Source organism: Simochromis diagramma, unplaced genomic scaffold, assembly GCF_900408965.1.
Source record: "Simochromis diagramma unplaced genomic scaffold, fSimDia1.1 OVJJ01000434.1, whole genome shotgun sequence".
In the NCBI taxonomy this organism is placed as follows: domain Eukaryota; kingdom Metazoa; phylum Chordata; class Actinopteri; order Cichliformes; family Cichlidae; genus Simochromis; species Simochromis diagramma.
Window position 1 is genome coordinate 271,837 of NW_024387090.1, and position 23,543 is coordinate 295,379.

Here is a 23,543-nt window from a genome sequence, read left to right on the forward strand (position 1 = left end):
TGCCAGTTTCTAGCTTTGCTTAACATTGTATAGAAAAGACCTGATGACACAAAATCTTTAAGTGTAAAAGTTAAACTCATCTAAAGTCTGAGGGCTGAAGGCTGGCAAGAAACACAGTCGACTGAATCCCAAAACAGCTGAAAGCCTGTGGTTATAACAATAAACATAGCAGGATTTTTTTTTTTTGTTTTATTTAACAAGCTGAGCAGCTGATAAAACCCCACAAAGGTTAAAAAAAATCACAGCTTGTTCTCTACTACTACTTTTCTTTCCTTATTTGTTTGAGGACTTCTCCAAAATGTATGTTGATCACAATTACTAATAGTCTGTTATGATGAGTATCTTTGGAAGAGAATATCTGCAGGATAATCTACTACTAATTTGGCCTGAATGCAGAGTTAACTCTGAGACTATTCTGAGTGCCCAAAAACCCTGTCAGTCCTGTGAAATGTGAAAGAATAACTTAAGAAGTTAATAAAAATCAATTATAGTTTGTTATCCCAACCAAATAAAGACGCTTTCTGAAGCCGTTCTTCAGCAAGACACCAAATGCTGATGTCAGCTGTAACATCTGGATGATGGGAATATGGGTGCATCACATATCTTTACTTCCTTCTTCTTGCAATTTTTTCTTAAAAACACCAGATGCTTATGGGAGAACAGAAAGTTTGCAAAATAATCCTTTTAAGAAAAAATTGTCCTTTCTGGCCTGTAATGTTTACACTGTAAACCAGGCAAAGTGCAAATGTTGTTAAATAGTAACTATCCTCTTAACATAAATCATGTCCGAAGTTTTCTACCCCTTTATATTCAATTTTTTAAAGTTAGTTTTCATATCTAAATAACCTGCACAGACAAAAAGGCATAAAAGAGACTTTCTCCAGCTGGGCCCACGTCCTCATTTTAGGTTTGACAGTGTTTTAGTGGATAAAGGTGAATGTCACGGACATGAATTGAGCTGCGGTTTGGGGAAGGACTTGAAGGGGACTGGCGGCGGCTCCTGGGCCTGGCAGATCCCCAATGATGGATTTCTGTACTAAATAGAAGTGAAAAAGTTAAAGAATTGAACAGGTGAAGGAGGGGGTCACGTAAATTAGAATGAGCAGATTGTAGAACTGGGGGAACATATATAGATAAGAACCAGAAGAAGCATGTTTGGAGGCATTGTTCCGCTCCTGAAATTCAGATACTTTATCTCCAATAAAATGTAAGATCTTTGAGTTCGTATGCTTGCACGTGGTAAAAATGCAAAACACTAACACTCGAGCCTGAAAGCAAGGACTGACATCACAATGTCTGCATTCATTTTCCTATTTACAAAACAAAATCTTAAAGCCAGGACTGCAGCATGTCCAGAATATTTGCCAAAGAAGGTTTTGTGAGATAAATGCTACAGAAAAATTAAGAACAGGTTCCCAGTTTGAAAAAGTAATTTATTCATAATTAATTTTAAATAAAAAATATTACACTTGAGGTCCTTTAGGTTACATTAAATTTAGATTACGTTAAATAACTGATTTACTAAACTTTTTCTTAACAATTCTACAACAAATGCATTGATGAAATATGTCACGTCATGACTTCCCACTTCTGTGGAACGCCTCATACTTCCACAATCTAAGAACTGTGTGATGAAACATCGTCTCATTTTGTAAAGTTCCTCTTAAATCACTGTTTAATTTATTTGTATGAGGAGAGAGGAGGAGGAAACAGAAAAAGCTGAGCCGAATAACTGGAGGAATCACTTCTGCTTTTAAGACCTTAACTATTTCTTCACGCTTCACTCTGGAGAAGAAGGCAGATCAAAGGGGAACAAATCATTTACTCGCTGTTCTTCAAGCTTTTTGAAAATGGTAAGCTCTAGAAGCCTGTTACTGCTGGTCTGCACAGTCATGGTGGTTGGGGCCATCTCTGGATCAGACGGTAAGATTAAACTTCAGACTCCATGTAAGAGCTTTCAACTGGCTTTTCTCTGTTTAAAATTCACTTTGTAAAATGTCATTTGTGTTCCAAAAAAGATTTGGACATCTGCTGCATAACAGTCAGCAGTAAGAAGATTCAGGAAGCGCATTCGTTTTTTGTTCTTTCAGCTGTAGCCTCGGTGCTGTTTAACAGGCTAAGAGTGAAGATTGAATACAAAAAACAGAAATCAAACATGGGCTTAGATTATGTGCAAATTGTATAGAAGGCCAGCAAGTACAAATTAATACCCATCCAAGTAAAAGGGAAACACAAACATTAGATGCTGCTTAAAAACCTCCATGGAAATATAGCCCAGTAAGAAGTGACACAGGTACAGATACAGGCCTCTGCTCTTACTGTTTAGCATTCTTGAAGAATATAGTGTCTAGAATGAGGACATAGACTGGTGTAAGTAGCTACTTTGTTAATACTTTTATAATGTTTGCAGTAAATATATATTCAGTTTTAAACTTCTCAGATTCAGCTCGTCGCCGGAGGAGACCGTGCTGCGTTGACGTCACCTACATGAATAAGAGCGCCGAGGTGGTGGGGGAAACATATCGTCAGCAGGCCGCAACACCACCCTGTGTGAAGGCTGTAATGTAAGTCAGCACATGTCGTCCTACACACAAACATAAACACATTCAATCTGTATAATTTTCTCTCTTTATTTCCAGTTTCAACACAGAATATGGACCACTTTGTGCTGATCCAAATGCTCAGTGGGTCAAAGATCGTAAGTTATGCTAAAAGAAACACACACACACACACACACACACACACACACACACACACACACACACTAAAAGTATTTGTAGAAACAAACTGAAACTCCTGTTTGTCTCTCTTTCCTGTCCAGTCATTGTGAGGATGACGAGGGTGTGAAGTACAAAGTGTGAGGTGAAGCATCGCTGCCTGTCGGGTCATCAGTATCTCCTTATGTCAATCTTTTCTTTGAAATGTTTTTGTTACGTTACTCTGTTAATTCTGTCCACATCACACTGCATTTTATTCTTGATGCTACATCTGAGTCTTGTGTGACTTTAAAGTGACGACTAAGGCTGGACATCAATCTGTGCTTAGACGGACCAACTGAGTTCTTTTTTTTTTTTAAGTTTAGTTACATATTTAGTTTCAAATCTTCTTTTCTTCTTTATTTTTTGCTTTTATGATTCCATTTATCTGTCTATATCATGTTGTTTTGCAAAGCTGACTGTGACAAATTATTTCCAAATAAACTCTGACCACCAGTCATTCAATAAATCTCATTTCTTAATAATCTCCCAGAAACCTACAACGCATTTTATTTAAAATTTTTAACTAAAACGTGTACAATCCAAGAAATCAGTACATTTCTTATTTTTATCCATTAATGTCCCTGTGTCGCCTGCAACTTTTAACCCTCTACTGCATGACTTTTTAATTTTTGGGGAAAAAAGTATTTCTCCCTGTTTTGGGGGTTGCTTTAGGGTCCTTAATAATATATCATTCATAAAATTGGACAGCACAGACCTGTTTTCTGTAGGCCTGGGCCACATAAACCAAGCCACAATCAAGCCAGATATGGCATGCCATCACATAGACAGTGCCATCTATGCCAGGCCTGGCCTATATGTGGATGACATACGTCTTATCATGCCAGACGTCAGCCAGCAGTGCCGACTTGATACCAGATCCTGGCCAGACCTGCTTGCTATGTGGGCACTAACACACACACAGACACAGTTACTTTACCAACTGACCCCTGAGCTCCTAACCGTCACTCCCCGAAAGCTCACTGTCCTCACTTTCTGAGGACAGAAAGTGCACATTCCCTTGGTTTCCTTCCATAAAAGGTATTTACATCCATGTCCTGTAATTATGAGCAGATTGTAAAGGAAAAACATTGACTATGATCATATAAATGCACACAAACACATCTCTACACACATATGCAAATGCATTGTATTGCCTGAAAAAAACTGGGCTTGAGACAACGAATGAAAATTAACAGTTTTACTGTATAAATAAATTTAAAAAAGTAGAACAAACAATCAAATATGCTTCTTAACATATTCATGCACATACAAGTTTTTTTTAATATACATTTATTTCACTATAAACATGTAAAATAGTGATCCTTATCTTGCCTCCTAATGGAGATGTCTCTCATGTAGTGCAGCTTGCAGAAAATGTGGTTTGTTGCCTCGGGGCAACGTTGTTTCATTTGTCTTTATTTCCTTCATCTGCTACACATTTTCTTAGTTCTGTAGTTACACCAAATATAACTTTGAAGTTTAACCAGCACTATGCAGTTATTTTATGCAAAGGAAAAGGAGCTTTAAAATTATCATCAGCAAATCCACAACAGAACGTGGTGCGATGGCCCAGTTAAAGTGTAAACCTCAACCTGATGGAAACGCTGTGGCCGGACCTAAAGACAGCTCCGCATAAGTGAACGACTCAAAACCTCAATCAGCTAAACATTTCCTCCACCATGATGTGAGACTTTCTATAAAAATTATGAGAAGTCGTTTATAAAATGTCATGAATGTGTGGGACTGATAAACTTTCTATATATATCATCTGTAATGAGGAAGTGGTTTAGTGTGTGTGTGTGTGTTCTGTGTAGTGTACAGTACAATAAGATGCAAGTTCAGTTTGCTTTTCCACACTGTAGATTTGATTATTGTTTTTATTAGATTTTAATATTTGAGCAACACCTCAACAGAGCCACAGTCATCCTGGACTGTCCTGCAAGTTCTCCTGGAAACTGGGAACCAGTATTAGAGGTTTTTTCTGCCTCCATGTTGCTTTTTTCAGCCATGTGGATGAGGGGGCCGCACGTTTAGTTTGTAACTACAAGAGAAAAAGAGTCACTGTCAGACAGTCAAAATGGAAAAAAAATAATAATAATCAGGAGGTTTAGGCTCATTACTCATGAAAATGCACAAAGTACTGGTATCAATCATCAGGCTCTTGACCATATTTGAGCATCTGTGAACTTTGTGTGAGGCTGTTTCTCAGAAAGCTCTCAGTGAGGTGTTGATAGGTTGAAATACTGAATTCTCAATGATAAGAGGCGGAGGTGTGATATGCCACAACCACGCACACACAAATGCAAAGACCTACAGAAATACGTCAGCAGTTCTGCCTGCAGATGTTCCTACACTTACCAATAAATAACCAAGCATTGGTCAGCTTGTATAGTTTCAACCTGATCAGTGAGCCAGACCACGGTGAAAATGTCTGTGAAGATCCTCTCCATCACTCTCCTCCTGCTCTCGGTGTGTGTGTGCTGCCACTCCTCTGAAGGTAACTGTGCTCGTACTTTTATAAAGAAAAATAAGGAAAAAAAGATCAAATAGATAAATTTATCACAGCAATGAATATTTCCAACAATGGCTGCTGCCTGTTTGTGAATAAGGTTCACTTATGATAGTTTGGTGTTTTATTGGGCAGGACCACTGTGTAAAGACTACAAACCTTTACATCAGTCATATTCTGGTATCTGCTCAGTCTATAATTGCACATGTGTTTTTCAGCATTTACACTCAACTTCTACCCACAAAGCTCCAGACACCCTGGAAGCTGTTTTCTGGGCTAAGTTTCATTAGTCAGTGATAGCATTTTAAAGGCGTCCTTTACATCGACATTTAGAAGAAGATTTTTATTTTATAAGCACGACATTCACCTGACTTTTGTGTTCGATTGCTGGACTGATTGACAGCCACACCATACCCATTCACGCTATACTGCTTACCATTAACAATGTTTGTACTATTTATGTTTATCTACATGCAAACTTTTGTTTTCTGTCACTTATGGGGTTATGTCTCACGCTGCGTTGCATGCCAGGCATATGTTGTAAGACACTTAAACTATCATAACTGCCAACTTATTAGTGTAGCACAGTTGGTGCAGTGGTTTCCTTCAAACAAATTCACTCTGTAACTACATCTTACTGCTTCATTTTAGTTTTTAGCAAAGTCATCATTTCAGTGACTCATTGCATAAGGCATGAAAGCAGAAAATGAGAGAGACACAGAGAGAGTATAAAATAATATCTCGCAGCTACGGGACAATATTTTTCACCTTTCACTTAATTAACATAATGTCAGAATTGCCCAAAAAGTAATCGAGGGCCCCGAAGTGTTGAGAACATTGATTTGTTAAACTTGTTGATTGATTTGCACAAAAACACTGCCTGTGCACTGTAACATAATTTCAGGTCACATTTTGAAAGTCATCTTCTGTTTAGTGATGTAAGGAGCTTCATATTTTAAAACTAGATTTAACTTTTATTTTCCTTCTAATTAGACTTTTCTCAGGTAAGAAAATTCCATTTTTAACCTTTAATCTCTCAGGTACTCGTCGTCGTCATCCTGGAAGGATACCACCATGCTGCCCTGCAGTCACCAAAGGCAATATGACTGCTGAGGTGGTGGGGCAAACATATCGTGAGCTGGCTGCAAGAGGACGCTGTGTGAAGGCTATAATGTAAGTCAGCACTTGTTGTCCTACATACAAACATATACATTCTCTATAATTTTCTGTCTTTTACTTCCAGTTTTGACACAAAAAAGGGACCACTTTGTGCTGATCCAGACGCTCAGTGGGTCAAAGATCGTAAGTCGTGCTAAAAGAAACACACAGAAATAAATGCAAAGTATTTACAGAGAAAAACTGAAGCTGCTGCTTGTCTGTTTTTCCTCTCTAGTCACTGCCAAAATGAAGAAGGTGTGAAGTCTGTCTGCTACATCAGTATTTCCAGTATTTCCATCACCATTAAAGGATTATTCAAACCAGAGCGCTTTCTCAGCCTGACTTAAATTTGTTTTATTCTTTTTTTTTTTTGCCATTTGTAGATTAATTTTTCCTGTAACCTGTGGAGCAAACATGTATTTTATTCCTGCTGTTGACTTCATGGTTTTGTAATTGATCATTGGAGGTCAGCTTTTATTTGTCTTTTACTTTTCTTTTTGTTTATTTTTGAATCTCTTTCTGTGCATTTTGTGTTTATGCGAAGAACAATGTGGCTGTGAAAAACAATATAAAAATAAACTTTTGTTTATTGAGCAAATATTTTCCTGCTGTTGTTTCTGTTGCCCACCAGACTCTCACAAAATGTTACACACATCACATAATGTATTCCACTAGTGTTTTAACTGAGGATGGTTGCTGAGTATAGTGTCCAGTTTTTAAAAAACTTTATCTTTTACCCAAGTTTATGTAGCCCATGATGAACATAAGTGGGCCCGAGCAGTGAAACCCAGCAAAACACACACACACACACACACACACACACACACACACACACACACACACACACACACACAAGTATACATATATATTAGCGGTGCAATGATACTCATATCGATATTGAACCGTTCGATACAGTGCTTTCGGTTCGGTACGCATATGTGTCGAACAATACAAAATTTTTAATTCATTTTATCAACTTTCCTTCTGACGATGCTGTCTGTGTTGAGCGCTCAGTGGATCTGTGCTCGACAGTGCAGCCTAGGCGGAGTAGTCGAACGCAGATTCACTGAGCGCAGGGCAAGCTAGCGAGACAGAAGTTAAGGTCTCCTTTCAACATTGCAAATTGAACCTCCCCCACCCTCATTCAGATCTGGCGTTTGGAACTCTTTTGGTTTTCATGTGACGTATGACCCTGAAGGTAAGCGAGTCATGGACTAAAGTAAAACAGTATGTTGGATGTGCCACGCAATGCTCAATTACATGGGTGGGAACTAGTGTGTTAGCGCAGTTAGCTCGTTAACGTGTTGACGCCGTCCAGCCCAACGCACGGGGCTATCAGGGGTAGCTCGTTAACGGAGATTTGCCGTGTTGTGGCGTTAACGTCATTTCAACGAGATTAACGCTGACAGCACTAGTGGGAACACAACGAATATGACTGCACATTTACACCGACATCATCCTAGTGCAAAGACAAAAACAACAAGCATGCTACAAACTTCACCCGAGTCATTTAGACAGCCGTTAGCACATGATTCTCCTTATGGGGACCTGATATGTTTAATATGCTGCTGAGAATATAGCCCAGAAGAAGCGTATAGTATAGCTTTTATTTTGGAAAGAGACATTTCTCTGTAATAAACTCTCTTTTCCAAAGATGAGTCATTTCTCGATCAGATAGATTTTTTTTTATTACTTTGTTGTTTCAGCAACATTAAATTTAAAAACTGTACTTTTGAGTTAAAATACATATTTATAATTTTAATAAATGACAAATTAAAAAAGCATGAACATTTTTTTTGTATCGAAAAAATATCGAACCGAACCGTGAATTTTGTGTATCGTTGCACCCCTAATGTGTATATATAAATAAAAACACACATGTACGTACACTTTAGGGCTGCCACGATAAGTCGACTAGTCACGATTACGTCGACTATTAAATAAGTAGTAGGATTTAAGATTGTAATAATGGACTGAAACAGAAGAGGGCAGCACTGCATGTCCAGGGATGCCAGCCGCCATTAAACCCCGAAAAAGAAGAACCAGTTTCCGGTTTCATAGCGTCATAGTGTCCAAATTTAGTGGCCGCATCCTTCGGAGGCCGCATTTGTAGCCCAATTATGTTACAGCAACACGGCGAAGCCGGTCCAAATTCGAAGACTTCCCCCAAACGCGGTTGAAAAATGTGTTCTTCATTTCCCCAGATTTGAAGGGTGGGTCAGGCGTGTCCTTTGTGGCCCGACCTATCTCAGAATTCATAGCACAGCTCAGCTAATTCCAGTTTTCAACAAACTACTTAGTTTTAATATTACTCGTATTACTCTTTCTGGGTCACAAAATAAACTTTTAACATATTTTCAGGCGAGAATGTAGCTGTGTAAACTTCAAATATCTGCTCGGTTTATCAAGACACCACATATTTGCTCCGACGTTTTCAGAGACGTCTGTTACCCACCAGCTCGATAGCTAGAGGGTTCAAACTCACTAGAGCCGGCGAGAACAGTGAACTCCCAGCACATCATATCCAAACCCCCCACGGTTTTTCGCTACTCAGGTTAAACATGATATATAAGTCACCCAGATAGTTTGAAAATATTATTGCTTGGCTTTTTTCAGTGTTTTATTTGTTCCTCAGTAAATTGGTTTGGATGAGATTAAAGTTATAGTTTTTACATAGTTGAACAAATGTCAGACAGAGAACTAATTAAACATAAGTGTGAAATGGTAGAGAATTTACTCCAGGGTCCTGTTATATTTTACATAGAAAGAACAGACTGTCGAGTTTATTAAAACTCCACTGAGACAATCTGCAAATTTTATTAAAAAATTAATAAACTATCATTTTGTCTTTATTTTTAGTTAGCACATACCTTAAACACGTCAAGCTGTAAGCTAATGATAGTTATATACAGTTGGATGCAAAAGTTTGGGCAACCTTGTTAATAGTCATCGTTTTCCTGTATAAATCGTTGGTTGTTACAATAAAAAATGTCAGTTAAATATATCATATAGGAGACACACACAGTGATATTTGAGGAGTGAAATGAAGTTTATTGGATTTACAGAAAGTGTGCAACAATTGTTTAAACAAAATCAGGCAGGTGCATAAATTTGGGCAATGTTGTCATTTTATTGATTCCAAAACCTTTAGAACTAATTATTAAATATAAATTTGCTTGGTAGGCTCAGTGACCCCCGACCTACATACACAGGTGAATTCAATAATGAGAAAGAGTATTTAAGAGGGTCAATTGTAAGTTTCCCTCGTCTTTTAATTTTCTCTGAAGAGTAGCAACATGGGGGTCTCAAAACAACTCTCAAATGACCTGGAGACACCATCATGGTTTAGGGGAAGGATACAGAAAGCTGTCTCAGAGATTTAAGCTGTCTGTTTCCACAGTTAGGAACATATTGAGAAAATAGAAGACCACAGGCTCAGTTCAAGTTAAGGCTCAAAGTGGCAGACCAAGAAAAATCTCGGATAGACAGAAGCAACGAATGGTGAGAACAGTCAGAGTCAACCCACAGACCAGCACCAAAAACCTACAACATCATCTTGCAGCAGATGGAGTCAATGTGCATCATTCAACCATTCTGCTGTATGCAAGAGTGATGCAGAGGAAGCCTTTCCTCCTCCCACAGCACAAACAGAGCCGCTTCAGGTTTGCTAAAGCACATTTGGACAAGCCAGCTTCATTCTGGAATAAGGTGCTGTGGACTGATGAAACTAAAATTGAGTTATTTGGGCATAACAAGGGGCGTTATGCATGGCTGGGGCAGCGGCCATGTGATGTGTGGAAAAGAGAACTCAAATGCAGCACTTACTAAGGTGTGAGGGTGGTTTATTATACATGTACAGTGGGATGCAAAAGTTTGGGCAGCCTTGTCAAATTACTTTTTCATCTTGTTTAAGATGATTAAGACTATATTTTAATTTTCCACATTATCCTAGTTATATTTCGACTTACATTATCCCAACAGAATAAGGAACCTTTCTGAAGCCTTTCTTTAGTAAAACACTGAATGCTGATGTCAGCATTAACATCTGTGTGATGGGAATATGGCTGCAGCAAACTTCTTTACTTCCCTCTTCTTTCACTTTTTAAAAACACCAGATGCAGAAAGTTAAGAGAAAGTTAGTGATGGTGTTCTTGTAAGAAAAGTTTCTGTTCCTTAATCTTTACACTCTAACATGAACACTTCTCAAAACTCAGAAGCCAAAAATGCTAATATTGTTATGTAGCAGACAAAATGCATATAACAGACTCGACTTAAAATGTAATGCCTTCAAAATTCTGAATGTGGTTTGGTTACATGTCTATCTGCTATATTTGCATAAAGACAGAAACTAGCAGCATTGAGTAGCGATAGGCCAAAAGTTCAATTTAATGACATGATGACCACTCGTCAGTGAGAATGAGTATCATTTACAGAGAATTAGGGAACAGCTGCAACCACAGCAGTGGAAAATGCCTTCTCGGTTCAGAGGAGCTCAAACCAGCGTCCCTCTGTGTCCAGGATGTGTACGTCCTCATCAATGAAAGAGTGGCCACTGGCCTGAGGAGGAACACTGGTCACTTGGATGAGTGATGAAATGTTTCTCCCACTAAAAATGCAACATCCAGAACCTCCATCCATCCCTTGTCTTCCGCTTATCTGGGGCAGCTCAAGTAGAGAAGCCCAGACCTCCCTCTCCCCGGCCACCTCCTCCAGCTTGTCCAGGGGAACACTAAGGCATTTCCAGGCCAGCTGAGAGATATAGGCTGTATCCCAATTCAGGGTCTGCAACCTTAAAGGCCGCATGTTAAGGCCGATTACGTCACAGCGCACTGTGTAGTATCATGGTTGCTAGGCAACCTGGGCAGTGCAACGGAGGCTAGACGTCCCGTTTCACAAGCCTACAAGCCTCGCACTTCCGGCCTTAGCGGTCTTTGAGCACGCGGCCCTTTAAGGCTGCAGACCCTGAATTGGGATACAGCCATAATCTCTCCAGCGTGTCCTGGGTCTTCCCCGGTCCTCCTCCTCCTGGTGGGACATGCCCAGAAAACCTCACCCAGGAGGCATCCTTTTCAGATGCCCGAACCACCTCAACTGGCTCCTTTCGATGTGGAGGAGCAGCAGCTCTACTTTGAGCCCCTCACAGAATGCAAGAACTTCTCACCCTATCTCTAAGGCAGAGGCCAGCCACCCTTCGGAGGAAGCCCATTTCCGCTGCTTGTATCCGCAATCTCATCATCCAGAACCTGACAAATTTAATTTAAGTTAAATAACTGATTTACTGATTTTTTTTCTCCATTAATTCTCCAACAAATACACTGATAAAGTCATGCCGTGACCTCTGGATTCTGAAAACCTCACATTTCAGCAGTCTAAGCCGGGAAGAGAAATTGCCCAATTTTCCAAAAAAAATCGTGTGATGAAAGTTGTCACTTTGCACAATTCCTCTTAAATCACTGTTTACTTGCATGCAGAGAGAGGAGGAGAAAACAGAAGATGACTAATCACTTCTGCTTTTAAGACATTAAATATCCACCATTTCCAAAAATCTCTAGATCTTCAAGTTAAATCGAACAAATATAATTGTGTATTCAGAATTTTTCAAGCTGTTTGAAAATGTTAAACTCTGGAAGCCTGTCTGTGCTGCTCTGCACAGTCTTGGTAGTTTTGGCCATGTCTGGATCAGAAGGTAAGATGGAACTTCATATAAACACCATGTAAGGTTTTTCTGTCGGCTCTTCTCTGTTTAAAAATCTTTTTTTGGTTTTTGTTCCAGCAAAGAATGATTTTGTCACGTGCTGCACAACTGTCACCAATAAGGAGATCACTGAACCAATTATGGGATACTTGGTCCAGAGAGCAAACCGACCCTGTGTCAACGCAGTCGTGTAATTTTTTTATGGCACATTAAAAGCATCAACTGTAGCCCAGGATTGATTTATTACAAACTGTTAATTACTGAAAAATATGATTTTTTTTTCTTTCACATTTAAAATCAATTGTTTAACTTCAACACAACTTATACTGGCTAAATAACTTTAGCCTAAAGATGTAGATGTGATGTTTTTGGTGCTCTTCAGTTAAAGTTCATTTACTCATTGTTAATATTATCTCAAATGAACTGATTAAAGTGTTGCTACCAAGTTCATCGTTCATTTCTCGTTCCTGCAGCTTTCAGACAGAGTCCGGTGTTTTCTGCATCAATTTGAGAGCCCCCTGGGTTCGTGCCAAGATTGTTGCATTCGAGTGAGTTTTACATCACCTTCCACTGACTCACATGCTCAGTTCGACTTTTCAAATGTGATCAGTCCTCATATACTGTTATTTTTTGTTGATTTTCTCACAGGAAAGCAAAAGCTCAGCGTACGACTGCGTCTGAGGTCTCATAGAAGATGACTGATGGTGAAACCTTTTCAGGGATGCAGGAAGAAGTAAATACACCAATACTCAAAACATGATCGAAGGATGTTTCTGCCATGTCTTATTATTTTCAATAAATTATCAGCCTTTATAAATGAAGATACTGATATCAGCAAAAGGTTAATATCAGCCAATAATACTGGCCTGCAGAGAAATCGCTTGTAATATATGAGATCTGTAGAACTGTAATAAGATTAACTCTTATGCCCTAATTGGGCATTATTGTACTTTTTTTTCAACTTAAAAAAATAAAATTGGTGATCAATTTGGGCAATAAATTTTCTTTTAAGTAAGTTTTTGTCTTTTACTCTTACTTGTCATCCATACTCTCTCGATACTATATATTACATGGAAAATATCTGGGGTTTTTGTGAGTTTTTAAAAAGAAATAATTAATAATTCAACTGTTTAAAATCCTGAAAATAATTTAATGTTTGATCATTTTGAAAAGGGCTCGAGATGATTAAGTCATTTATGAAAAAAAGAAGCAAAAAACAATATTGTTGTAGGAGGAGGGCACAAGAGCTCAGCACGTGATACTGACTGGAAGCAACACAGCTGCTGTTGACAAAGCAGCAGAGTCAGATATGAATGCGTATTAAATTCATCGTGTAAATATACCAGATTTATCCACATACGCTAGTTTTCATCATATCTTCATGATCTCCAGTAATGTTACACCACAGTGCTTTCATTTGAACCCCAAGTGTCATTTTCTTTGAAAAATTACAGAGTATAATGCAGCTATTTTGCAAAAATAAATAATTACATAAAGACTTTCAAAAGGGTACCCTGTTTTTCCCTTCGTAACAACCGAACTATCGTACAAACAGAGATAATATAATTATCTGAGAAACAATTGTCAATAAGCAGAGAAGTTATTAAAATATTAATGCAAGACATGGAAGCAGGTGTTGTTGTTCCTAAATTAGGAACAATATTTTAAAATTACTTCACAATTCTTCTTGCACTTCATATTGTTACAAACTATCAGAATATAAAGAAAGTCAGAAAATGGACAACCTCAGCTTATAAAACTGCTATTTTTTTTAACCACAAACTTTCAACCACTGGTTCATTTTCAAAGGATTTTATTTAATCATAAAACACTGCAGAGATGCAAAGAAATAATCATTATAACAGTGTGCAAATACTCCACGTTATACTGTGTGACCAAGCTATAGACGTCTCTGAAGCAACACCCTGTCATCCATTCATCCAAGAGATGTAACCAAGACACTGCCTCTATTAGATAATCATTTTTGAAAAATAATCTTTAACATCACATTAATTTCAGATTTTTAATGTCAGATTTTACACGGTCAGGTGTAGCCGAGTTTAACTCAGAAACTTAAACTTTAATTCAAAATTTCTTTTAAATAAATTTCAAATGAGCCATCATGATAAAGGGAATGTGTGCAGTTTTGGTGCTCGGTGCTGAACTCTTTGTATCTGCTATTGCTTCACAGTCCGAGTCCACACAGGTAATGAGCCATTGCAAGCTGACCAATTATGGAGTCCACCGCCAGCTCACGCTTTTTTGAGGTTATGTCAAAAGGTTTCTTGTTTAGGCCGTCTGTGTCAATGGGCTCAGTCAGTGGTCACGTTGTCTTATTACAATGAACACATGCAGTGTAGTTTATTTTGAGTTAATCCAGCCTTCTGCCTGCAAGAAATCTTTAGTGCAGTATGTAATCTGCTTCTGAAAATAGCTCCCAGCAAGAAGAATTTCTTCTTTCAGCTCTAATCCGTGAAAAAGAGACAAAAAAAACTTGGTTGGTCTGTTCATTGTCACCGCTCTGGTGTCAGGTGTACATGATTGGATGATTTGGGGTTGGGTTCTCTGCTCGTTCATCATTGCAGATTTTAGTTAGATTTATTTGTCCGTGGGAACTGTGGGAACCTTAAATTACATTTTGGACGTAAACAAAAAGAAGAGCGTGAAGGGGTGTGAAGAAAAACAGATTTTAAACTTTGTTTTTTTAACTGGACTCTGGTGCCATCCTGTGGCTGCTATGAAACAAAAGTGAAGTAATGAAAATAAAAAGTGTTCTCAGATCAAGTCTGTTCTCTGTGGCATGTTTTTTAACGGTTTCTACAGTGTGAGTTAATGAAAGGAGGATGTTGAAGCAGCTTCGCCTTTACATAAGCTGCTAATTGGAGCCAAACATTATCCCTGTGACAGTCCAGGTTTGTGGTGGTAAAAACTCTGAAAACTAAAGCATTTTTAAGGCAGTCCTTCTACATAATCCTATAACTCTGTGTGCTAATCCAGTCTTATCCAGTCAGAGTATAAATTCTGCTTGTGTGAAGTCTTCTGGTAGCTTGCTTGTCACTGAGGTGCTTTATTCTTTCCTTTTTATACCTCAGTCAGTCATAGATCAGGTACAGGGAGTGGACTGAAAATGAGTGAAAAAGCAGCCAGTGTCCATCTCCAGCTGGTGCAGAGAGCAACATATCACACGTATTCCTGCTGCCCTTCACTGTTTTCAGTGAAATTCAGAGGCCACTTTAAAATCCTGTTATTATCATCAAAGCTCTGCATCAGGGGTGGGGAACTCCAGGCCTCAAGGGCCGGTGTCCTGCAGGTTTTAGATGTGTCCTTGATCCACCACAGCCGATTAAATGACTTCATTAACCTGTCTTGAAGTTTTCCAAGACAGGTTAATGAAGCCTGGTAATGAACTGCTCATTTGATTCAGGTGTGTTGACCCAGGGTGAGATCTAAAACCTGCAGGACACCGGCCCTTAAGGCCTGGAGTTCCCCAGGGTGAGGATGTAAGCAGGGGCTGCTTACATGGACAGGACCCTGCTTATATCAGACCTTCTGAGCGGGCCTCTCTCATCCTCTAACTATGGTCTCCCAACTGTTCCTCACTCTGACTTTAAAACCAGAGACAATCCTATTTTTGAGGTTGCTGAGAAAAATCACTTGAACAACCTCTAAAACCTGTACAACCCATAAAAACAACCTATAAAAACTCAGCCAGGCTGATGTTATCATGTTAGCTTTCCCTTAATCCTCTCCCCTTTATTTTGAGCCATAGATTGCATCTATTTGCATGTATCGAAGTGTCTTTGTGAAAATGATTATGTGTCTATAACTTATCTTTAATGTGTGGCTTTTATTCAAATTTAGATGCACTTTGTAACTCTGTCTTTTAAAAGGCGCCGCAAAGACCTCGTGAAAACCTGGAAAAATGTTGCTCAAGTCCACTTTAGCAAAATTACAAGAAAGTTTGACTTTTTAGGAGTAAAATATAAAGAAAAGGGGAGTGACTCACCGTCTTTGATCTAAATGTACAATATAAAACCCAGCAATTCATTTTTGACCCCAGTCAGGACTTAAGTCTGAAATCTGCGTTAACCACCATTAATGCAATCTACATGACTCGTTCTGCACTGTCGAGGGGACATCCTGCCTTTTCTATTGATGACAGATTTGTGGGGGCTGAGCTAATAGAGCTAACATTGATTTTGTAGGATTTCAGAAATGCACAGTTACTTTTATTCCTTTGTAGTGGGCAGCAGGACACATTTTCAGATTTTGAGCCGTACTTCGGGAAGCAGGAGGCAGGATGAGGCAGAAGGGATTTTACTTCAAACCGTGGAAGGGGAGTCAGTCTTACTGCTGTCGGGGGATGAGGTGGAGGAAGGACAGACATCAGAGCAGGAAGCTGAAAGCTCAGTGTGGTTCCTCAGCTTTTGAGGAACCACACAAACACACACACAAAGCTGCCAATGAAAGATGATTCCAGGCTGGTGTCCTGTATTGCGGTCAAAACCAAATCCCAGAGCTTCGGAGCCCGAGTTTACGTAATGCTTCTTATCCAAGATGGACTTTGGGTATCGTCACTTTGCCCGTACTCAGGCTCTTCAAAGCCAGCGTGTCCTCCACTGAACTTTCACCTTCTTGCTCTCATGTCTGGCCCCTCCTCCTCATCATCATCTCTCGACAGCTCGAGTTTTAACTTCACTTCCAAATTCTGCGTGAACTCCTTTCTGTCTCACTCAGCCATCTAATCATATTTATTACAGATGTGCCCACTTCATGGGACAGAAGTTAATGAATAAATAACAAATTTGAAAAAGAAATGATCCAGCATGTTTCTTTGGGGGAAAAAAATCTGAATGTAAAAACAATTTTTTTTCTGTGTCTCAGGACATAAAAGATCTGACCTTGACAAGGATCTTTTTCCTTTTTTGTGCTTTTTAATATTTAATAATGCAGTATTTTAATTCAATGTATTTTTCTTTTATTTTTTTTTTTAATTTACAAATAACATCTTGCACCTGAAGTACCTTCAGTGACCACCAGGGGACGGCAGCTCACATAAACACGAGTTTAAACAATTGCTCAAATTATTCCTCAGCAACTATTCGGCTTGCAGATTTATTGTTTGCATAACTGTTTTTAGAAAGATTGTTTAGTATTAATTTTTAAATTATTTTTCTTCCCAAATTATGTTTAGATTCTTCTATCCCTTCTATATCTTTGGGTTTTATATTGTCAATTGAACTTCCAATAGTTACCAGCATCATTGTCTCTCTGTGCTCATGTTGGCAACTTGAGCTCCAAGGTGGATGCCTTTTGATTTAAACCCCTTAAACATTTCTTATTTCCTTTAAAATCTAATTAAAAAACATTTTAGAGCTGAGGAATTAGGAAATCCTAAGTTAAACTTTACTCATGTCCTAGTTTGTGTATGTGTCTGTATTTGTATCACCACATAACTGATTCGAGGTTCACGTCTTCAGCTTGACTGCAGGTAAGATGAGAGGAACAGTGACTGGAGGATGAAAAGAGGGCGGGCAGCACAGATGGAAAAGCAGATGGGAGTTTCTCAGGGGAAGAAAAAGAAAAGATCATGTGAAGCGAAGAGGCTCCTTTCATCCTTGTATCTTAAATTAAGTTTTAGCCCAGTAGAGTGAGCACATTCCCCCCGTTTCACCCAGCAGTCCCCAAACAGCTGTTTAAAGGTTCAGGTTGAGACTTTGGTGAGGATAAAGTTAGGCAGGGCTGCGTAGTAACTGCAGAGCATATCAGTGAGGGTCCTCACATGTGAGGATGTGTGATATGTATCGGTACATGACACAGGTTCAAAGTTAGGCAGGGCTGAGCTGTTATAATTTTTCGTAATTAAGATTTATTTGATGACTTGGCACAAAATCAAGAATAAAAAAAAGCATATTGTGCTTTTACTCTATCTTCCATTCCTTCTGCACAAAGATGCAGAGACCGATGATGGTGCTGGGCGATGCCCTGCAACAGCCATGCTAAAGCCCACATCCTGGTATGTCCTCCACACTCTTGAGACTGTGACATCCTGGACAAGCTGGACTGTCTGTGCAATGTCAATGAGCTGTAGCTAGCGTCTCCTGTTACTAATACTAACAACAGTAGCAAAAAAGGAAAACTAGAGACGTATCAGTCTAGAGGGATAAGGAGGGAGCAATAGTCTGTGGTCACTGCCTCCTAAATCATTTTCTTTTTGGGGGGTTTGGCTGTTGTCCTGTTGCATCTGTTGTTACTTTCACTTTCACCAAAGCAGCTGAACTGGCTTTGCAGTGGTTTATGTTTCCTAAGTGAACAGACTGATATCCCTGAGGTTTAACTGACTTTGGTTATGCCATAATAATTGAGTGTTCCTTCCTTTCTTTCTTTTTTTTGGAGCTGTATTTTTTAAGGCTTTCATGAGACATCTGAACCTACCAGTCACATTTCCCAGTTATCAGTTTCGCTTTCTTTGACTCTGTCCAGCTCATAATTGTGCAACTCCATTCTGCTCAAATGCGTCACAATCTAAAGTAAATACAGGAAAAGTAAAGAGCGGCAACAATAACACAGGTTGGTTTTTTTCTGTTAACTAGTGAAGCAATATACCCTCACTGACCTCTGATCTTTGACCTCACAGGTCTAATGCGAACTGATGCCTTTAACTGTGCCCGCTGGAAACTGTGACAAAGTGGCTAGGACAGAATTCATTTGTCACTTGCGTATATTGTTATTCTGTGTTCTGTTATCCTATAGTCTGTCATAATGCTTTAATGTAAACACAGCACATGCAACCTTGGCTCTACATACTATCCGGGGTCTGTTTGTGGTAGCATTGGTTATATTTATGTCATCTGTGCAAATGTACTTAAAGCTAAATGTCACTTCATCATTAATTGATTTGAATCTTTCATTTGTTTATGTAGTTTGGTTATACTTAGCATTGTGTGTTCCTATGAGCAGGTCCTATGTGTAAAACAGGTATGTGGGAAGGACCGCCCCAGTACTTCCTGATTTTATAGGATATGATGTCACTGATCATGTCAATTGGGTGTAACCAAATGAAGGGGTGTTTATTTTGTGTAAAATTGTTTATTTCATTTAAAATAACTCATGAGTCAGATTAGGTGAAGAGTGACTTTTCAAACTGTTTAGTTGGGTGAATGAGTGGTTAAGTGGGAAAATGATTTTATTCCTGTTTCTTTGTCTAGACTGTGTTATTTAGTCTACCCTTGTTTTCCCAATGGTAGAGGTTAATGAGATCCAGGTGTGAGTGGAATTTTATATAAAGCAGGTGAGATTTTGACTCACAGCTTCTGATGTTTTTGTGAGATAATTGTTGAAAGGCGACGCCAGAAAATAAAGGACACTTAAAAGAAACTTGAACTGTCTGCAGATGCTGTCTTCCTATCACCTTTCATGCTGCTTATGTTATGCTACTTCACAGAAACATAAACATAAGATGAGAAAATATCTGCAAATATGGAAGAAAAAACATTTAAAAGGATTCAGTTTGTGTGATTGAACAAACAGAGCTTCATTTCCATGATAAAAAAGCTTTTATGGATTAAACATATGGAATCACAGGTTTACAGTTGTGATCAAAAGCTTACAAATTTAACAACGATGTCTTTCTCTACATTTTACAATCAGCCAGCGATATACTCTCCACTGTATAAAAAAGAAAGAAAAATAATACAAAACAGTCTATGTACAAGGCAAGCATGGTTTTTGGCTTTAATTCAAATCAAATCCATTTTATTCGTATAGTGCCAAATCCAAACTGTCGCCTCAAGGCGCTGATAAAACTCTGTTACGGTGAGTTCGTTTGGATGAGAACATTCTGTGTGTGGGAAACACTGATCACCCTTAAAGTGAAGTATCTGTATTCTAATTTTATCTCAAATTGAATGCTATCACGTTCATTCCCTGCTGACGTGATAAGGGAAAGTAAATGGAGTTACTGAAAAAACAATACATTTAACAGGTGTGGTAGGCCTTATTAAATTAAATGTAAAACAACAATGATCCATGATAGACTTTCAGGAAAAAACTGAACTTCAAGAGGATCATAGTGAAATTACTGACGATAACGTGCTGTTCAGACAGCTGTTTTTGTTGAGCCCTGAATTTGGTACCAACTTAAACACACATTGTTATCAAATGCATTCAAAACATGAAAAAATGAAGAGTGACAAGAGCTACAGTTACCCAGGAAACACCAATGATATCTTGCCAGGTACAACAGAGGGGTGCACTGCAAAGTGAAATTACAGTAATAGATCAGAAGGCTGCAGTATGTTGAGCTTAATGTCTGGAGGTGAAGGTGGATCTCTGTTTACGTGGCTACATCACTGTGGTAACTTACCCTGCTCCTAACACTAATAATAACCCCTTCTTAGTACCTGATTGAACCTCCTGTGCTTTCTTTTAAGGTTTAGGACCATATTAACATGATAGCATCACATAGTCACTCCAGTTTTGTGGGCTTCACATCCACTACCAATTTCCTGTTCCACTACATCCCAAAGGTTCTCTACTGGATTGATATCTGGTGACTGTGGAGCCGATTTGAGTACAGTGACCTCATTGTCATGTTCAAGAATCCAGGTTGAGATGATCCTGCTGGAAGCAGCGATCAGAAAATGGGTACACCGTGGTCACGAAGGGATGTGCTCACCAGCCTGAACCGATCTAAGAAAGGATGGATCCATCCTTTCATGTTTATACCAAATTCTGTCCCTACCATCCAAACGTGGCAGCAGAAATCGAGACTCATCAGATCAGGCAACATTTTTCCAATCTTCTGTTGTCCACGTTTGGTGAACCCGTGTGAAATATAGCCTCAGTTTCCTGCTCTTAGCTGACAGGAGAGCCATCGGGTATGGTCTTCTTCTGCTGCAGTAGCCCATCTGCACCAAAAACAGACAGATGTTGACATTGTTTCCACATACAGTAGTGGTCTCTGCTTCCCCATGTCAATAATCAGCTCAGTGTCTGAATCAATTAGCTCAGTGGGGCTTCAAAGTGAGAGGTCGGGGATTTGAGCTGCCATTATTTGGTTTTATTTCTTTTTTTTTTCAGCTTTGTTTTTGTTAAAAAAAAAAACATAAATTGATTTTTAAACAAAAACTTTCCCTTGCATATTTCCTGAATCTTTTCTTGGACAGTGAGTCTTAACTTACAATATTAATGAGCTGAACAGCCTGTGAGATGACCGAACTGAAAAGCAGGAATAAATATGCTTACCTATAAGCATATTTGCAACATAATATGCAACATCTACCACGTCACAGTAGCAACCAACAGAGCTGAAAAACTGCACCAAAAACTGCAGTTCCTCTACTGGCCACGTGAGGCTGGCTCCACATCCCCATAGCCTGCCATGCTAAAATGCCCAACTTCACGGCACATATAAGCATGTTTACAGCCTGATATGAACAACACGTTTGGTCTCTATAATTAATTTCTTCCTTCATATCAACTGTACAACTGTAGATAACTCAGCCATGTAAATATAGGTACGGCTTTTTTATTATGAGGTGGATTCTTTTTTTACTTAGCACTAATCAGCAGGTATGGATGAACCTTATTAACCAAACATACTCTGCATATCAGTTAAAAAAAGAAAAGCTTATATGAAAGGAAGAACTAGATCAGCCCTATAAAACTAAACATAAAATATGAATATTTCTGTATACATCTACCTTCAGGTATATAAACTGTATGGTTACTTTCTCCAATATGGATTTAGCAATTTTATGTAAGTCTTAATTTGTGCATTAACTATTTGAAAACTATTTTTTCAAGTCAGTTAGTCATTCTTTGGATGTGGAGAATAATTATAAAAATGAATTTGTTGTTCTGGAAACATTATAGGAGGCACTGTTTCATCCGTTATGTGTTTAAAAATGTTAAAGATCATTGTGAAATCTCACAATGATCATCTGGAAAAATATATATATATATCTCCGGGAGGTTTGACGGTCCAAAAAGAAGTCTTTCACCTCAAAAACGTTTGCAAGCCACAAGTTCAGTCCCTGCAGCATCAGGCGATATGTCTATAAAAGCGAGGTTAAGTATAATTCCTCCACACTGACCGAACACGAGCGCCCGTTCTCAAAGTCTTTAACAAAACAGGCTGTTTGTGTCGCAGATCACAGCCCGGTGATCTCAGTCTGCAGGATGGACTGGGCTCGGGAGTTTCTAGAACACTGGGTCGAGCTTTCTGTACCATTTTGGTTCACGCTGTGGAGCCTGAAGTCCTGTCCCACGCAGCGCTTTACAGAAAAACACTTCCATGTCCTCCTCAGCTCACTCTGAACCTTTATGTGCAAAAAAAAGAAGAAGTAGAATTATATTAAATATATTATATATTAAAAAATCTTGTAAATTATGTTACGAAGAACACATGCATAGGCTCACCTCGCTGTTAAGGAAACAGTAGAGAACCGCTACAATTAGACCCTAAAAGGAAACAAATACCACCATAACAGATCAGCGCAAACGTGTCAGAAACAAGGCTATATTAATACTAAAGGATGCTGCCTTTAAGGGTCACCACCTATCCCGAGCATCCTCATCTGTCACACCAACCCACTGCATGTCCTCATTCACTACACTCATCAATCTCCTCCATTGTCTTCCTCTTTTCTTTCTGCCTTTAGAGGCAGTGAGAGAGAAAGGAAGGCAGAAGTGTGGAGGCAACTTTAAATGACTGGTTTGTTGGGACAGCACAAGAAATGAGCACATCAGAGTGACAGCTCAGGCTGAGTGTTTGGGGACAAAGTTAGAGAGGCAAGGCTGAGGTGAGATGGTGGATATGTTGGACAGAAGCTGCCCGGCAGGAGGAAAAGAGGAAGACCGCAGAGAAGAGTCAAGGATGTGGGGAAAGAATGGAGACTGTGTGCAGACACAGAGCCGGACATTAAACTAGGACACAGTCAATGAGCTAAAAAAGAACATGCAATGTTTATTTTTCTTGCTACAGCTCCCAATCATACATGACTATCTTGTAAGGGTCAAAATTCTTGATGTGGTTCTCTCCTTTGCTGGGTCTTAACTTGATGACATTTTTATCTTCCGCTACAGTCATTTTCCTACCAGAGCAAAAAAGGCAAATCATTTTATTTAGGAATTTTATGTTTTTAAATGTCTTATAGTACCTGGAATGATCCGAGGCCGAGATCGAAGAAGATCTTCACTTGCTTCACGTTTTCATTTTCCGGTTCCATCAGGTAGAAAAACACCACGTAATACACCCCAAACAGAGGGATCAGCAGGAGTGTGGACTTAGCCAGGCGCCTGATAAACACACATAATACTCACTCAATGCACGCAATACATTTAGACTAAAACTTATCTGCGAGACCATCAGTGGGAAATCTCTTTCTTTCACTTTTTCTCAACAGTGCAGAAAAATTGT

General features: G+C 39.0%; 2 protein-coding genes and 1 long non-coding RNA gene across 3 annotated transcripts in view; 1 reads left to right on the plus strand and 2 right to left on the minus strand.

Moving 5' to 3' along the window:
- Nucleotides 1–3,034: 3,034 nt before the first annotated feature.
- Nucleotides 3,035–5,231, minus strand: LOC120742769. Its single transcript, XR_005697952.1, has 2 exons — nucleotides 5,118–5,231; nucleotides 3,035–4,800 (listed from the first exon to the last, which is right to left on the minus strand). It is a non-coding gene; the product is annotated as an uncharacterized LOC120742769 (long non-coding RNA).
- LOC120742768 (eotaxin-like) lies at nucleotides 5,152–6,778 on the plus strand. The gene is made up of 4 exons (XM_040046205.1): nucleotides 5,152–5,256; nucleotides 6,309–6,441; nucleotides 6,512–6,570; nucleotides 6,662–6,778. The coding sequence occupies exons 1-4, from the start codon at nucleotides 5,187–5,189 to the stop codon at nucleotides 6,685–6,687; spliced, it is 288 nt and encodes a 95-aa protein (XP_039902139.1). The 5' UTR covers nucleotides 5,152–5,186; the 3' UTR covers nucleotides 6,688–6,778.
- Nucleotides 6,779–19,642: 12,864 nt separating this feature from the next.
- The window catches only part of LOC120742760 (vasoactive intestinal polypeptide receptor 2-like), a 49,065-nt gene continuing 45,164 nt past the window's right edge, over nucleotides 19,643–23,543 (minus strand). Inside the window, exons 12-15 of the mRNA XM_040046193.1 lie at nucleotides 23,284–23,422; nucleotides 22,544–22,585; nucleotides 22,353–22,443; nucleotides 19,643–21,030 (exon numbers count right to left, since the gene is read on the minus strand). Coding sequence (XP_039902127.1) covers nucleotides 20,978–21,030; nucleotides 22,353–22,443; nucleotides 22,544–22,585; nucleotides 23,284–23,422 — 325 coding nt within the window. The 3' untranslated portion in view covers nucleotides 19,643–20,977. The remainder of the gene's footprint in view (nucleotides 21,031–22,352; nucleotides 22,444–22,543; nucleotides 22,586–23,283; nucleotides 23,423–23,543) is intronic.